The sequence below is a fragment of the Chelmon rostratus genome, chromosome 8 (assembly GCF_017976325.1).
Source record: "Chelmon rostratus isolate fCheRos1 chromosome 8, fCheRos1.pri, whole genome shotgun sequence".
Lineage (NCBI taxonomy): Eukaryota > Metazoa > Chordata > Actinopteri > Chaetodontiformes > Chaetodontidae > Chelmon > Chelmon rostratus.
Window position 1 is genome coordinate 11,102,342 of NC_055665.1, and position 17,448 is coordinate 11,119,789.

Below are 17,448 nucleotides of genomic sequence, written 5' to 3' on the forward strand. Positions count from 1 at the left end.
ACCTGAGTAATGTGAATGCAAGTCATACAAGTAAATGTGACGGCGATCATAGTTGGGTCGTACTGCCTTTACATGGTAATGTTAATGACAAAGACCTTTCATCCCAGGTTACTCCAACACAGTCAAACCGTCATTGTTGAACAAATGATTCACGGTCAGCCTTGTCAAGCCCCTCCCTTGGTTTCCTCCTCTGTGATTGCTAAATCATGTTTCTTTAAATCATAAGGAAGAATGTGTGTTTCCGCTTTCTTTCCCTTATTAATTACCTCTCAGGGGAACATTGGGAGGTTTTTATTGTGCTCAGTGAGCTTTCCTGCACTGCGTGTGCTCTCAGTCTTCACTCTCTGTCTCCCCTCCCCCAACTCTCCCTTGTGTTATCACAGCCTTTACCTTACCTGGCTGTGTGTGTTGTGCAGACACACCCGGCTAATCCATGTCAACCAATCGCAGCTACAAAGGCAGAGACACCAAGGAGGTGTACTTCCTGTATTTCGCGACAGAGGAATGGGGCAGGAGAGAGGAGAGAGTTAAGTGCTTTTATTTTGCCAGGGGGTGTCCACACAGGCGATCACGTCGGCAGTAGAGGGAAGGGAAAAGAATTTGAGTAGTGGACAGACTTTGGTTTGATTTATTGGAGATCTCCTGGTTCAGCAACAGCAACTGAGAGGACAAGACAGAGAAAAGGAGGAGGGGAAAAATAAGTGTCAATCTGTTGAGACTTGTTTGGGAATTTGAGGAAGGAGGGGAGGTGGAGAGAGAGAGAGGCAGCAAGAGGGAAAAGCTAGGAGAGCTCTGGCGTAAACATTACATTTTTCACAAGCGTTAAAGTATTTAGAGGAAAAGATAAATATTGAGTTATTTGAAGAAAATGAGGACGTTTGTTGTGTCACCTAGACAATGTGAATACAAGGAATGAATTCTTGTGTGTTGTGCAATCCCATGCTTTTGAGCTGAGCTGGACCCGGGGGGGAGACCACAGATCTCCCCAGGACACTACATTCAGGTGAGTTGCTTTTCTATTTTTCATGGATTTCAGATAAACGCTTCCGTGAGTCGCTTCTGGTTTGGACGCAGATTTGGGTCTAGCTTAGTTGTGGCTTACTTGTTACATGCCTTGCCTATGTGTCACAGGCCCTCGCTTTCTGAAAGACGTCTTTTGGTATGTGGTGCCTTGCAGGACTGTGCTGCATTCATGGACGACTGTAAGAGGGTGTCACCTTTTCTTAGGCCTGCATATTCCTTTTTTTTTTACTGTAAAGTGACTAGTGACTAAACAGACAGGCTTAAATGTTGCACAGCTTTTAGCTGCAAAGTACAAGTACAGCAATTTAGCGAATATGACAAAGTAACAGAATAACAGACTGAAATTGGCGCTAACTTGTTGCAGCTGCCATGTTTTTTCACAGGTACAGTAGCTGCAGCATTCCTGAAGTGTAGTTTTCCAAAGTATCCATGCTCAACTAAATATGCTTAATTTGACCTGCATATCAGTGTAAATGGCTTGACTGGTAATGTTTGATTTCTAAACTGATGATGTTGGCTGTTACTGTCTTTTAGGTTCTCCAAATTATGAAACTATGGGGACCAAAAGGCCCAGCTGCACCGTCTTTGACACTTTATCTAACATAAACACATCTGACCGCAAGCTTCAGCCAGGTGGAAAAATCTCCCGGGATCCAAGTCCGAGGCCAGTGATGACTGCCCAGTCGGAGCGAGAGAGAGACAGCAACCGAGACCAAGACTGGAGGAGAGAAAGAGAAACAGAGAAAATGAGGGACAGAGCCAGATACAAAGATATGGACCCACGGGACAGACATTATGAAAGAGACCGAGCTCCTGCGCCCCGGCCCAGAGAGGGAGAAAGAGAGTGGAGGGACAGAGAGAGGAGGCAAGAAGATGACAGGAGCAAAAATGGGAGGCCACTGTCCAATGTAGAGAAGGAGACTGAGAGAGAGGTAGAGAGGGGGATGAAGAAAGGCGACACATTCCCCAGAATGAGAAAGAGCAGCCCAGGCCGAGGCAGAAGAATGACGGCCTCAACTGAGATGGGTGAAGAGAGACGAGAAAGGAGGCAGAGAGATAGGCCAAGAAGAGAGGAGACAGATGAGTGGGAGAGAGAAAGAGAGAGGGCATGGCAGAGAGAAAGGTACAGAGAGAGGGAGAGAGATGAGGTCCGTAGCAGGGCAAAGGAAGAGGGGAAAAACACTTTACGAAGACCAGAAGATGAGAAACGTCATAGGGAAAGATACCAAGAGTCTGATGTTGACTTTCAAGACAGGAGGAGAGAAGTGGGTGATTCGTGGGACAGAAGAGAGAGGGATGCAGGTAGAAAGAGAGAAAAGCCAAGGTTTAATGTGGAAAACAGGGAGGTCAGGGCGTCTTCTCCACACAGAAGAAGAGACAGAGACATCTATTCAGATGGGAGGGAGAGGGAAAAGGCACAGAGGAGAGAAGGATGGAGGGACACCAGGAGTGAGGGAGACAGTGACGAGAGAGAGCTGAGGCGGGAGAGACAAAGGGAGGAGTTGACATATCAACACAGCAGAAGCGAGGGGGAGAGCATGGGCAAAACAGAGAGGGAGAGAGGGAGAGATAGGCAAGGGTACAGGGAGGAGGAGGGACAGAGATACAGAGACAGGGACAGAGACAGAGAAGCGGATCGGTCCAGGAGGAGGGCAGTGGAGAAGGATAGGGAGAGGTACAGAGAGGCTGACAGGAGAGGAGCAAGGGAGGCAGACAGGGAGGGAGAAAGATGGAGCGAAAGTGCGAGACACGTGAGGGATGATAGGAGACAGGATGACAGATACAGGGATTACAATCAGAGGAGAGGGAGGGAAACAAAGGAAAGGGAGGCAGACCCTAGGTGGGCCGATAAGACAGGCAGAGGGGGCAGATCCCCGAACAGGTCGGCTCCCAGGGTGCCGCCTCGAGCCCAGAGCAGCGGAGAGTGGAGCACTACTGAGAGTGACAGAGATGTAGAAGAACAGAGAAATCCAGAGAGAACTGCGGAAAGGAGAATAAGAAGCGAGAGACAAGAGAGAGATGGAGGAGAGACGGCAGGTGGCGTGTCTGAGCAGAGGAGGATGTGGTTAGAGCCACAGAGGGGCAAAAATAGAAAGGAAGAGTTTGTCGACAGAGAAAGACACACGAGGGGGGAGGAGAGGAGGAGAGAAGAAGAGAGGGGTATGGAGTCACAGGCTGAGTGGACAAGAGAGGGGCAGAGAGTGAAAGAGGAACCTGATGAGAGGTACTCAGACCAAAGTAGTTACAGAGGAAGACATGGAGGGAGACACGAGCACGGGGGAGACATAGAGAGGGAGTCAGAGGGTGTGAGTGTAGATGGAGAGGAGGTGGGTGAAGGCTGGAGAGAAATAGATAAAGGAGGGAAGGAGCATCTGTCTGAGCGCGATGTAGGGATAGAGGGAAGGCGGCGGAGCTGGGATGCAGAAGGAGAGAACATGACAGATAACACAGAGGAGAGTGACAGAGAGGAAGAGGGTGGGAGCGATTACTGGGGCCGCTCCGAGAGCGAAGGAGGAAGTGAGAGAGGGTGGCAGCAAGACAGAGACAGAATGCTGTCAGGAGAGGACGGCTTTGTGACCGTGTCCAGCGGTGGAGATGAAGAGGATGAGAGAGAGGAGGATGAAGAAGACGAGTTTGAGGACTGTCAGGAGTTTTGGGAAGGTGGAGATGCATATGATGACCTCTCACCTGCTGCCTTCAAGGGGCACGAGGGAGAGGAGGAGAGGAGAGAGGAGTGGACAATGGGAAAGGAGGAGATGGGTGATGAAGACAGACAGGGAAGAGAGAAGTCAAAGTACGTCTTCTGTGTGATTGGGCAAACGTTGCCCCGGTTAAGAACCAGCGAGAAGTCACCGTCACAAGTTGATCAGGTGAAAGGAGAGGAAAAGGGCGACCCATGTTTAGAGCGTCGACGTCATTGTAGTGATGACGCCACACGGCAACCTCTGGATGACCTGCATCCGACGCTGAGTAGACATGATGAATACCCAATCAACAACGTACCAAGAGAGGAAGGGGCAGCCATGGGAGAAACAACTGTGGTGGATATCAGGTACGGAGTGTCATCAGAGCTTCAAAGCACAGAGACTGGAGAGGAAATCAGGTGCAAAAAGGAGCACCCGTACGCCGAAATAGGGCCGATTAACAGGGACTCACAGACTGAAAGGCTCCTCATGGAGTGGAGAGACAAAAATAAAGACATGGTGGACAGAGAGCGGGAGCAACCTTTGCCAGTCCCGAGTAATCCCTATGATGATGTTTGTTCTGGGATGGATTTTGAACAACTTCAACCCATCTTGGATGGGATTAAAGCCGGAGCGATGAGCCCAGAGGAGGTGGAGGCCATTCGGATCCGAATGAGCGGAGCGTGGAGCATGTCCGAGGAGCCCAAGCGGCATTCCCAAGCCCCCCACCTTAAATGGGCCAAAAATGTGGTGCGGGAGATTCTTGGACGCTCAGAGGAGCAAACTTTGGATGAACTTAATGTAGACGTGGAAGGAGACCGAGGGTTCGACCGGTCCGAGACGGCGATGGAGAATGACAGACGACAGGAGGAGGTGGCACACGAGTCTGGAGAGATGCCTTTTGGTACGTTGAGAACGGAGGAACAGCACTCAGAGCCAGAGCTGGAGGAGGAAGAGCTGTTGGAGGTGGAGGGATTGAGAGGTATGGGGCAGATCCAAGCCGACATGCATGCTGACCAGTTCGCAGCTATGCATGGTGACACACCTACATACACTCATGCTGACACACTGTTAGACACAGAAGGGAAGGAGGATCACAGTATGGACAAGGAGACTGAGCCCTCTGGTCACTTTCAGTTAGAAAAGGCAGATATAGAGGTGAAAGTCAGCGAGGAGGCAGGCGACGAGGGGAAGGTGTCAGAGAAGGAGAAAGAAGCAAGGAGAGAGAAGGAGGTGGAGATGTATTTATCTGTTAGCAACACGCTGTACAAGCCTAACAGCTGCCCCATTCTTAACTGTGAAACCGGGTCTGACTTCCTCAAGCCCTCCAGAGGGGGTGAGGCGGAAGACAGGGCGGGTGAGAGTGAAGAAGAGAGGCAGGGAGAGGAGCCTGAAGAGAGAGGCACTGCAGAGGAGGTGGGGAAGATGAGGGAGGAAGCGAGAACCGAGGTGGACACCAGACAGGTGGTGGCAGGAGGGAGACTAGAAGGGGGGACTGTTAAGAGCAGCTGCAGTTTCCGAGATTTGGGTCCCGAGGCTCGATTACGGAGGAGGGGGATCCGTAAAACCACTGAAAGAAGAAATGGAGAGCATGTAGGAGTGGAAGAAGAGGAAGGTGTTGGAAGGGATCGCAGGACCAGAATATTCTCTACAACAGGTAAAGAGAAAAGATGGAGATGCTGACTCTCTGCTTAAATCAGTAGCTACGTAATCACCTCTGGCATTCATGTTTGATTTTTGTCTGATTTCAGAATTGACATATTTGGGCCTAGATCACACACAGGGGTTGCAACCTTTAGATGATTTGATTTTTGCGTAGAAAACTTTAATCACAAACAATCTTCTTGCCATTTCCTCTGTTTTCTGTTTTGCATCATTTTGGTTTCACATTTATCACACAACCCATTATCTAAGGCAGAAATCTGCTAATGGACTGTATCAGTGCAGTGACATGAACACACCACATTACCTGAAAGTGCGTCACAGTGTTGTGGTTGCAGGTAACGGAGGCGGAGATGAATGGAGGGGGAGGAAGTGAGGGAAAAACCAGAAGCGTGAGCTTAAAGGCTCGGGTCGATCCTGCTTTGAGACATAACACGAGACGCACGAGTTCTGGACACACACTTATCTTTTCTGTAATACAGAGCCACTGACTTAACTATTTATTTTATTACCTATTTATTTATTTATTTATTTATTTATTTATTAATATATTTTTCACCGTTTTGTTTCAGTCAAGCTGTCCGCTTTATTTCACTGTAAATCCATCGGCGCATAGATCAGATAGGCATGCTGCTGTATAATGTATCAACAAATGGATACTTTTATATTCCAGATGATGAGGATGATCGGAGCAAAAGCTGGGGAGAAGTAGAGCTGAGGTGAGTCAAACAACCACACTCAACGTGATAAATATGATTGTGATACAATGCCACATGTTTTAAATACAGTAGTGATACAGTTAACAGCGCTTGGAGGTGCGATGCTATAACTCTATAGTGTTACTGAAATGTTTTTTTTTTACATATTTCTGTGTACTCAGTGCAATAGGTCCACACTGAAAAGCCGTTTTGGTCAGTTTTAGTCAACTAATTTTTTCCAGTCTTCACAGTTATTGATATACTGTTGCTGTGGCTCTTTCTTGGCACTGTAGGAATGTTCTGGACACAATCGACAGACGGAAAAGGAACTCAAGGTTTTTCAGTGAGTGTCTCTGTTCCACCTTTGTTTTTGCTTTATTCAGATCAGATCATGCATCTTAAAAGTATTATAGTACTCTTTAGGCTCACGTCAACTTCATTAATGCCTGTTTTCAAAATGTTCTGTTGCATCTTACTTCTTTAACAGGTTGATGTTGTTTTTTGTTGGCTTTTTTTTTAGCGCTGTCAGTTTTGTTTCAGAGTAAATCTTAGGATGGATTATTAGAAAAGGCTATGTAGGCATCACAGTGACGTACCCGCAGATCATATCTTTGGCTGTGGTCGGGAAAATCATGACGCGATTGAGCGCTTCCTTTCAGTCTGCGTGATTCATCTCTGTGTTAATACAGGCCCACCAACTGTTTATCTCTTCCTCAATACGTATTGGCTCAGAGTTTAAATGAAATGCACAAAGGAAAGGAAATCTGTGTGCAGTTTACTGTTGGCTCGCACCTTTTAAGAATTACATTTTAAACAACCTAAAATGGCAGTGGATACTTGACCTATGATTCACATGGATGTTGCGAGAAATGGGGCAGCAGTGTGTCTGTGTGTATGTGCTGTGTATATATACGTGTGTCTGTGCAAGTCACAGACAGGTTTCTGCAAGCATTCAGATCTCCTAACTTGAGGGGAAAACAGCTGCCGCTTCGACTTTGCATTCCGGCAAGTATGTGTAAAAGGAATGTCAAATGCAAACAAGTTTTCTTGGCTAACGCTGTTCCTGTCTCTGTCTATCTTCTGTCCTTCCTGTATTTTCAACCGTCTTTCTCTGCTGCTCCCTCCTCCCTCCTGCTGTCTTTCTTCGTCTGCCTCGCTTCCTCTCTCCCCCCCAGATGCTGCCCAGCTCTACCAGCAGTACAGCGAGGCTGCTCAGAACTTTGAGATCCTTCGCCAGGCCCGCTCCGATGTCCTCTCTGTGTGCGAGGACACTACCCCGTCCCCTGCTCCCTCTCCTCCTCCTGCCCGCCGACCTCTTCCTCCGCTGCCTCCCGTCCGCCACCCCCACTCCTTGTGCCACACAAGCTCACTCACCAGTGTCAAAAGCTTGCCTCTCCCTGAGCCCCCCAAGCGTGACGACAGGTCATCCTCCCCACGTCTATCCATCTCTCTCACACAGTCGTCCACGCTGTGGCGGGAGCTGCCGGGGGTCAGGAACAGTGCTGAGCTGGAGGGGCTCACAGAGGACGAGAGCCGACTACAGGAGGTAACACAAGTCACCATTCAGTGCAAACCCCCCCCCCCCTTTGCTCTGTGATTCTCCTGAATTTCAATGAGGCAGGAATGGACAGTGTCTCAATAAATGCCAGAAAATTCTTCACAGTGGATGAGTGAGCTTTTATTTAAGATCCCAATCTAACCAAAATCACGCATTTGCACATCTTTGGAAAGCTGCTGGCACAACATTCCCACCTCAGTGAAATTCAGGAGAATCCTCCAGGCAACTAGATGCCTGATAGTTATCTGTCACTCTTCCTGCTGCTTTACCTCCTTCAGCTTGTTTGATCTTGCTTAGGTTGGAAATTCAGATTAGAGCAACAAAAACTGTTCCATTTATGTACAGTAAATATTAAGCAGTGCAAGATTTGTGCTTCATTCTCTGTGAAGTCACTAACACAACATTGTTGCATCAATGAGATTCAGTAGAATCTTGCAAGGGTCAATTAAATGCATCAGGAGAAATTAACTCGTACAAAACATGTACAAAATGACCAGTTATATTCAAGTTACAATAAGCCTCATCTTTATTTGGGGCGTCATTTCACATCAGCAGCTTCTCTGTTGTCGCTGACTTCTGGGAAATGATCTACGTGAATCAGCTTTCCACTGTTATTACCTCACACCTCAATCTGTTAAAGTCACAAAAAATATTTTGCCTTGCCACATCTCAGAATAACCCTCCCACTGATCCACTGTCGGCAGAAGAGCGTCTCTTGCCAGAAGATCCGATTGCATAAGGGAGTTGTATTTCTGTGTGGTACTGTAGGTGTTCCCCTGTAAATTTTAAAGCAGACGTCTGTCTGTCTGAGCTGGAAAACTTCTTCTCATTGTGAAATCGTCCGCCTTTGTTAGTCACGTCCTTGTCAAAATGCCCCAGCTTCTTGAGAACTGACAACCCTCTGCTCATTACCTATAATTTACTGTCTAGCTTTTGCCCGTCTTGAGTCTCTTGCTCAGTGTTTTAATCTTTTATCATGTATCTCACTTTGCTTTTTTTTTTTTTTTTGCCTTCCAGGTGAGATTTGAGGTGGTGACATCAGAGGCCTCCTACTGTCGGAGTTTGGACATTGTTGTTGAACACTTTGTCAAATCCAAACAGCTGGGGGTGCTGTTGACCACTCAGGACAGGAACTGGCTGTTTTCCCGGCTGGCGGATGTTCGTGCGATCAGCCACAGGTCAGAGATGTTCTTTACCCCTCTGAACTCAGTCTGCATTCACATACATTCAGATCGTTTTGATCTTTTGATCGTTTGACCTGTTTGTGTGACAAATCTATGGGAGAAATAAGCTTAAAAAAATTCTCTGTGATTTTTGTTTCAGTTTCTTATCAAAGCTGGAGGAGCGTGTGGAATCAGACATCATGCACTTTACCGTGTGTGATATCATCGCTCGGCACTGTCAGCGCTTCAAGATGGTTTATGTGCCCTACCTCACCAACCAGTCCTATCAGGATGCCACCTACCAGAGACTCATGTAAGCCATTCTTTTGATTTCTCTGCCGGACCATTGTGTAAGAGATCCAGAGAGAACCACATCACCACACACTCTCTGGGAAACTAGAGTGAGAATGAAAGTGAAAACCTCAGCTGCTGTCTGTTTTCTTTTCATCTGTCTGAACACTCAGTTTCTCTTTCCCTTACAGGAATGAGAATCCAGGATTCAAGCGGATTGTGGAGAAATTAGAGAGAAGTCCTGTCTGTCAGAGGCTTCCTCTTCGTTCCTTCCTCGTCCTTCCTTTCCAAAGGATCACGAGAATTAAACTACTGGTCCAGGTGTGTGCATATGTGTGTAAGTGTGTGTGGTTCACAATGTGTTGGATCCTGTGCCTTTTATCTCACATACTCGCCATTTCTTTCCAGAACATTGTAAAGAGAACAACTCCTGGTACCGCAGAGTCGAGTCAGGCCATCAAAGCTATGAAACTTCTGGAGAAGGTACAGCAACGTCCCCTTTTCACTGTCTGTTAAGGCAGGATAGCAGTAATATAGCTGAATAATGGTGACAAACCGCTTTTCTTTCATTCCTCTCTCCTTAAGTTGATTCAAGAGAGTAATGACAGCATCACTCAGATGAAAAGCATCGAGTCCCTGGTCTCTCTCAGTGCTAAGGTGGACTTTGAGTGCAGGGTAAGTAATGACGACAAGGGATGGGAGAAAATCAATGAGATCACATTGTGATGATATGGCCGTAACTTGTTATTGTTTTACAAAGTTTTATTGTCCAAATTATTGATTTCATGCAGACTGTAGCCTAATTTGAAAACTAACAAAATAAGATATTGATATATATATATGTAGTTTTGTTTTATTTGTGTGGAGTTTTATAAGATAAACAGATTAACCTAATTTCAGTTTTCGGGGTTTTTTTTGTTTTTTTTTTTTTAATTTTTATAAACTTTTTTTACATTTTGCATATTTGTGCCATGATATATCACTGTTGGAAAACAGTTTTTTTCATGTCATGAGATTAATTTTACCAATATTTTCCAGCACTGATGAGTAAATTTTCCTGTGTTTATAGTGATGTTTATGGAATCTACAGCAAAATAAATAATGTGACACAATGATCTTAAGTCAAGGTCCACTTACTAGCTCTTAACCGCATCAAGGTCTTCATCAGTGGATGGAGTTAATCTGGAGTGCAGGATTTGACATATACAATAAATGAATTTTACACTATTCGACAACAGTTTAGGATTATGGCAATGCATAAATGCATTAGCAGTGTTTGTGTAATTACTCTCACTGCCAGAAGGGGCAAACTAATGTTCTGAAATGTGGGTTTGACCCAGTTGTCATGGAGATGGCTCAGTTGGCATCCCCTGATCTACAGTCATGTGATAAAAGGTGGTTGTATATATAGGACAAATATATAAGTGACCGTGAGATGTGGCTGAAAACACCAGAAAAAGCTCATGAGTGGACCTGGATTTAAGATAATTTGGTCAAACTGCTATTTCTATTGTGAAAAATTAACCTTCAAGCTAAAAAATGAGAACATGCTAACATTATTGGCTTTTGCCTATCTGTTTTCTGTGTGTGTTTGACAGACTCTCCCTCTGATCAGTCAGTCTCGGAGGCTGGTGCGGGAAGGGCCGGTCACAGAACTGATGGATTTCTCCTTAAAGGATACAGAGAGGAATATTTATTTGCACCTATTCAATGACTACTTGCTACTTTCACTACAAAAAGAGTGAGTCAACAAACATGTTTTAATTTAATGTTAGTATAAGCCATCTGCAACTGGCATCTCGCTCATTACCATTTGCTACATCCTGTTTTCCTTCATATCACTGTCTTTTATCACGTCTTCAATCTCATCACAGTCTTTCCTTCCGACAACTCATTTCTCTGTTGTGCTGTCTGCCGCTTCCAGAGGAGGAAGGTTCACAGTAATCGACCACTCCCCTGTGTCAGACCTGCGTGCAGAGAACTGCCGAGTCAAACTTCACTCCCTCCAGAAGAACCTGTTTCGGCTGCACATGTCGCACAAAGCCCTGCTGCTTCGGACTGACACACAGTAAGAGAATGAGACCATGGCAGGGGAACGTCAGTGTTGGCTGTTACAGTTGCAGGAGATACAGCTATCTTTGTTTTTTTTTCCTTCAGGAGTGATAAGCTACGTTGGATATCCGCTCTTTCAAGGCCACATCCTGAAATTGATTTTTCTGCTGCACAAGGTGAAGACTCGTTGGTCATAACCTGTCTGAAGTCCCTGCTCAGTTCACTCATTGCCTACATAATAAACACTCAGTGGTCACTCTGTTGTGAGTTGTAAATTCAGATTCCGAATGCAAGAGATTTGTCATTGTTTTGCATCCTCAAACAACAAAGTAAATGTAGTGAAAGATAGTTCTGTGGGATTTTAAGTAAAAACATTGTCATATAATAATGTTTCTACAGTTGTACGAGATATGTAACGTTCAATATTTATGTCCATTACTTTTGACTAAAAATCCCACAATGCAATGCTGTGTTTTTTATAAATGTGAATGCAAGATGATGACTATTCAAAAGTGTCTTAAACCTAAATTTCCTGCTTTCTATTGAGTAACTGTTGTGTCCTTATGTAGGGAATGCATACATACATGTGCATGAAAAATTTATGTATGTGCATAGTTTGAGGTATTGACCTCTTAATATTGATGACTGTCGGTCTGACCTCTCTTTCCTCTTTTCTCCATACAGATTTTCCGCAGATGCAGTGTATCCGGGCTTTTGTTGCGCAGCAGCCTGATGAACTGTCGCTGGAAAAAGCTGATATCATTCTAGTGCACCAACAAAGCAGTGACCGTAAGACCACCACTCTACCTTTCCCATCATCCTCTTTGTTTAACTGTAGAACTGCCCTGAACCTGGTATTATTAGCGAATAAGCATTTAGTTTCTCTATGTTGTGTCCTTTCTTCTTCCCAGATTGGGTAGAGGGGACCAGACTGTCTGATCGGCATCGTGGATGGGTGCCCGAGTCCCATTTGGAAACCATAAGCAACTCAAGGGTCCGACAACGCAACCTGTCAGATGCCCTCAAACTGACAACAGCCACAGCTGCTGTTTGACCAGGACGCTCAGAGTGGGACTAAAATGAGGGACGTCCTGAATGTATTGTCAAGGATGAAACTCATTTGTAGGCTTCAAACTGCTGCAAACAGGACTATGGAGATTCAGTGCTGAAGTATTGAATTGTTCACTAGCGTGAAGCACCTGAAATGCTGTAAGAACACATCTCATTGAAGCACTGGGTCTCCCTTGTTTCACTTGGTGGAACAGTGTATTGCCTTAGAGCAATGTGTGAACTGCTGAGGCCTGCCAAAAACACATTAAGGACTATGTGACTCTATTAACTGTTATCCACAGTACATTACAAACATTGTGTGTACTATGATACATCAATAAACCGGTGTTTTAAGAGAAATAGTTTTAATGGGATATCACCTTTTTCCAAGAGACGTTATTTTTGGAAAATGTATTATTATTTGTGTATATTGAACAGAATCTAACAGTTGAGTGAATGATGCATGTCTATTGCGAAGTTCACTCCTGCATGCAGCAGTGCTGAGGGGAATCATGCAAAATGTACAAGGCAATTCAAAGATGCACAGGGCTTACACTGTGATAACATTTCAATAAATTAAGGTTGATGGAATAAAATCACATTTAACATCATGTGTTATGACAGTGAGGTGTGGCTTATTTCATTCATCATAAAAGCTGTTTTGGTCAATTGCAGCTATAACTGTGTCAAATTGTACATCAGCAGCAGTGTTGTACGTTCACAGCGAGCCTTTACTGTGAGTTTTAAGTAATTACTGGCATGTGTATGCAGGGGTTGTTTACAGAACAAAGGGAACAGTACACTTCATGAAAAAAGACACTCAGACACGCACGTAGCCTGGCTGAGGCTTGACCATGGGCGTGACCATCCGTCGTCCTGGCCCATTTTTCAAGACCTGCTATTGGTTATATCTACCATCACTCAGATAAAACGGGGCGCCACGAAACGTAAATGGACAGCAGTATTAACCCAATGAACGCACTGTAACCCTGCCCTCGGTTTCCCCTGAATGGACAAATTCCGCTATCAGTCAACGTACTAATCTCTGATTGGTTACAGATGTGGTGGGAGGGCGTTGCAGTATTTGTTGTTGTTTTCGTTCAGCAGTTGAGTTGACTAGTCCGACATCTTTGAGATTGGTTGTATTCCCGTATGTTATGACTGTATTTTGAGCTAATTATTTCAACCCCGAGTATTCTTTTGAGAAACTCGACGACACAAGGGACCAGCGGAATTTGTCTGGATTTCTCCTGTTTGGAGTGAAGCTTGTGTTTGTCTTTTTCGAAGGTGCGTGAACGGTAACGCGTTGTTGATCCATTAGCTGCAGTTGTTAGCGCTGCTGTTGCTAGCTAGCACCATTAACAGCTGATTTCTGTACAGTTATCAGCGCGTACGCGGTGCATGCTGTATTATAGATGTAGAGAAGCTGGCAGTTAATTACAACGATTCGTGCTGTTAGGTAGTTCGGTGTTACACTATAACTAGCTTGGAGAGAAGGTAAGTTAACGGTAGCTGATCTCAATACTGTTGTAAAAAGTGACGTGGCCTCATTTCACGATGACCTAAACCATCGTGAACCCAGAAACTCGTGATCGAAACAATCTTTACACTACAAAAAAGACAAGTATTATGTTGAGTTTGGCCGTCAGATATTGTTGTTTACACCTCACACAGACAGCAGTAAACAGGGGCATGTGTTTGGGGTTCCTGATATAAGATATGAAACTGATCTTATTTTGTTTCAATCACGCCATCTATATTTTGTATCACGATATCAATATAATTATGTACTTAATACATGTATTTATGTAGGAAATTAAATTGGGAGTCTATTAATAGATTAGATAACCAGATTAAAAAGTCTATTTTTGGGCCAGTCCTATTGTGTTGCAACCAATGATGCCACCTTTTATTATTGATTAAAAATGGCTTGAGTTTTAAATTGCCTTGTTTTGATATTCATTTCACATGAAATATGACATACTAAAACAAATGAAAACAAAACAAACTCTGATTCAATCAGTCAACTGAGTAAATCAAAAAATGATTGTCAACTGTTTTGATCATTGATAAATCCTTTAAACCATTTTAGCAATAATACTGTAGTTGAAAGTAGACATAAATGCAAAATTTGTCACTGTTAACAAATGTATATTTTTGAACCACCCACCCCTAATCTGTCTTATACAAAACACTTGGTAAAAAGATGGCTGCATTTCATCTTGCAATAAACAACAATGTGCTCTTGAGGCAGTCAATCACTTGTTGACCGAATTTACTGGTCGGTGAAGTCAGCCAGTGCGCTTTCTCCTTTGTCTGCTTGGTAAATAATGCTATTGTGAGGCACTTCATGTTTTCTGGTGTTGTTTGTTTCCTTGTGTTGTCTTTAGATGGGCAGTCAGTACCAGCGCTCAGTACCACTAGAGGTGAGGAGAGCAGAGGGGGAGAGAGTTCGGGCCAAGCATCCTGACAAGATACCGGTCAGTATTACATCTGGCAAATTTTTTGATAACATGTTTCATTTACAGGTATTGACTGTTTGATGGTCATGGTCATATGTAGACTTATATCTAAAGCAAGTTTTTCAAATAAAAGGTTAGAGCTATGATTTCTTCAATTCATTTCAACTGCAAAGTAATGCAGATCCATTTGTTGTTTAGATTTTGGCACATGAACACATTCTCACTCTGTTACTGATGACTGATTGCTGTTTGGTCTTTTTAACCAGATCATTGTGGAGAGGGCCCCGAGGTCTCGAGCTCCTGAACTGGACAAGAAGAAATACCTAGTGCCCTCAGATTTAACAGGTGAAATATGCAAACACATGCAAAAACTTCAAAAAACGAGATTTATCTTCTCAAATAACTCTCACATTCAGCAATCTCGTGAGCTAGCTGGACCTCATAGATTTCCAACTTGTAAGACACAGTTGGTCACAGTTGCAGCATGACAGATTTAGCCTTGTTACTGGTGCTGATATTGATATATTTTTTTAATATAAGTTTTAAAAAATCTGATGAGGATACATTGGCTGATTAGTATTTTTTTTAAATATAAACACATAAACAGTCTTGAGATGGATCACTTAGACCTGTTTTGTCATTTTATATATATATAGTTGTGACCAAGATACAAAATGTGAGACATTTTACAGTTTAAAAATAAACTTGTCAGTGCTCTCTGGTGGACAAACTATGTAATGGTGAGACTGATTTATCAGTTACGAAAAGCCACCTGTGACTTGGACAAGACAAATTCAACTTCAGTTGTCCAACTAACTTGATGCTGCACAGTCCAACCTGGATGAATCAGTCAGCTGCTGTCTGTGATTCCGGTGGCAAACTGTGGGTGACACTAATCTGTCTAACAGGACGGACTTTTTTCCTCATGCTTTGAATTTCTAGACTTTTTTTTGGCAGAGATTTTAACATGTCATAGCTGGAGGAGTACAGGTGCATTTAATAGCAACAGCAGTTGCGGCATTCCAGTTCGGTGAGCTCCAGGTATTGTTGGCTCACTGTCATGACTCACTGCGACACTGAGCCATCGTTAACGTTATTATTTCCATCTGTGCGTTTCCTGCTGTGACGAGTCAAAATGTCTGCTGTGAAAAAGGCTTGTTGGAGAGCCAGACGGTGTGCTTCAAAGTGAAACTGTACAGGATTCAACTACATTTGCTTGTGGCTTTTTTGTCTGTCTGGTTAAATGTAATGATTGTTGTCTCAGTAGTTCACCCGTTTTGTTATCTCTCACTGAATCTGTCTCAAAACTGACCAGTGACCTGGCCATGCCCCGCAGTTGCGTGTTTTCGTGCTCTTCATATGAAATGAAACTTCTGAGTGTGACCCTCGCTGACCATGTCGTTTCTGATCTCACCTTCCTTTTTTTAGTGGGCCAGTTGTGCTTCCTGATACGCCAGCGTGTGTCTTTGAGACCAGAGGAGGCACTCTTCTTCTTCGTCAACAACTCCCTTCCCCCATCCAGCTCCCCTCTCTCTGCTGTATATGAGGTAATATCACTCCTCCGCACACAAGTTCACATGAGGGTCCCCTCATTAATTTCCTGCAGACTTACCATAAGAATAACCACTACTTGGCTAGCCCTAACCCTTACCCTAACCTTAACCCAAGCCTTCACCCTAGAATTTAATGATCAACACTATGGTGCACTTGCGTTTTGTGATATATGTATTTATATATATAGCTGTGAAATTGCCTGTTCACAGCTACATACATAAATGCAAAGTTTCACCTTACACACAAAAATTTTTCAGCCTTCAGCCTTGACACAACATACCACAAGTGTCATCACAGCCAGACCATACTACACAGCTCTGCTTAGACAGCAATGTTGCTTCACTTTTTGTGATCACAAATAGCCTGCCAGTAACCCATGAATATGTATGAATATATAAAAAAGATCAGATTGATGGTGCGTAGTCATCGAATAAAAACCAGTGTATTGTAACTAGCTTTTAAAGAATAATATGGTATAAAGCCAACATATATTCAGAGTCATTCTTGGATATGAATTGTCTAAAAAGCTTTGTATTCTCCAAATGATCAAATGAGGCCAACAGGTATATTTCTGACTGCATTTAAAATATTCAAACAGTACTTCTGTGGTTAGTGTGGCCGTGTCAGTCCGTGTGCATATTTCGAACAATACTTGTCATTCTGAATTATTCATCATTCTCTGTGTTGTTGTGTTGCAGGAGCACCATGAAGAGGACCTGTTTCTCTACATGACCTACAGTAATGAGAGTGTGTATGGTGCCTGAGGGTGGACAATAGACTGGAGAAAGAGAAAGAGAGAGAGAGAGACAGGGAGAGAATGAGAGGAGACTAAGTAAGACTGTCTGAAGAATTAAGGCTGTTTGTAATGCTTCACAACACTATTATTCTTTGTATTAGTTTTGATAAATAACTACAGTACATGGTGGAAGAAAGGCTTCACACAAGGCAGAGGGCTTTGGGAAGTTTACTTATGTCAGTATTTTGGGGTGAGCATAATGCATTTTCAGTATACTTCAAGTTATGTTGATTCCTTACTCAGTGAAAAGAGAAAGAGGAAGAATGAAAAGAAAAAATAAGAATGCATTGTAAAAGGAAGTTATTGAGAACATGTTGAGGGAGCTCTCATTATCTTTCTCAGTCATCTGTATTTAATGCAAATAGTATTTTTTTTGTAAATTAATATCATAAACTTTTGTGAAAAATAAAGGTGAAAATGCATACATTTCTGATTCATTCTTTTTATAAGATTAT

The 17,448-nt window shown here is 43.7% G+C and overlaps 2 protein-coding genes across 3 annotated transcripts; both read left to right on the forward strand.

Moving 5' to 3' along the window:
- The first annotated feature begins 496 nt into the window (after window positions 1-496).
- arhgef5 (Rho guanine nucleotide exchange factor (GEF) 5) lies at window positions 497-12,783 on the forward strand. 2 transcript variants are annotated; one of them, XM_041941876.1, is made up of 15 exons: window positions 497-1,003; window positions 1,558-5,364; window positions 6,043-6,088; window positions 6,361-6,410; window positions 7,243-7,613; window positions 8,643-8,803; window positions 8,949-9,101; window positions 9,271-9,400; window positions 9,488-9,562; window positions 9,665-9,754; window positions 10,678-10,820; window positions 11,004-11,147; window positions 11,237-11,307; window positions 11,816-11,920; window positions 12,043-12,783. In XM_041941876.1, exons 2-15 carry the CDS (start codon window positions 1,578-1,580, stop codon window positions 12,183-12,185), a joined length of 5,469 nt encoding a protein of 1,822 aa, XP_041797810.1. In that variant the 5' UTR covers window positions 497-1,003; window positions 1,558-1,577; the 3' UTR covers window positions 12,186-12,783. The 2 variants fall into 2 exon arrangements, with proteins under 2 accessions (XP_041797810.1, XP_041797811.1); XM_041941877.1 differs by having other exon boundaries at window positions 1,558-4,689.
- A 507-nt stretch (window positions 12,784-13,290) lies between these two features.
- On the forward strand, window positions 13,291-17,417 carry zgc:92606 (uncharacterized protein LOC100000242 homolog). The gene is made up of 5 exons (XM_041942140.1): window positions 13,291-13,468; window positions 14,572-14,661; window positions 14,910-14,988; window positions 16,072-16,190; window positions 16,896-17,417. The coding sequence occupies exons 2-5, from the start codon at window positions 14,572-14,574 to the stop codon at window positions 16,959-16,961; spliced, it is 354 nt and encodes a 117-aa protein (XP_041798074.1). The 5' UTR covers window positions 13,291-13,468; the 3' UTR covers window positions 16,962-17,417.
- The last annotated feature ends 31 nt before the right edge of the window (window positions 17,418-17,448 follow it).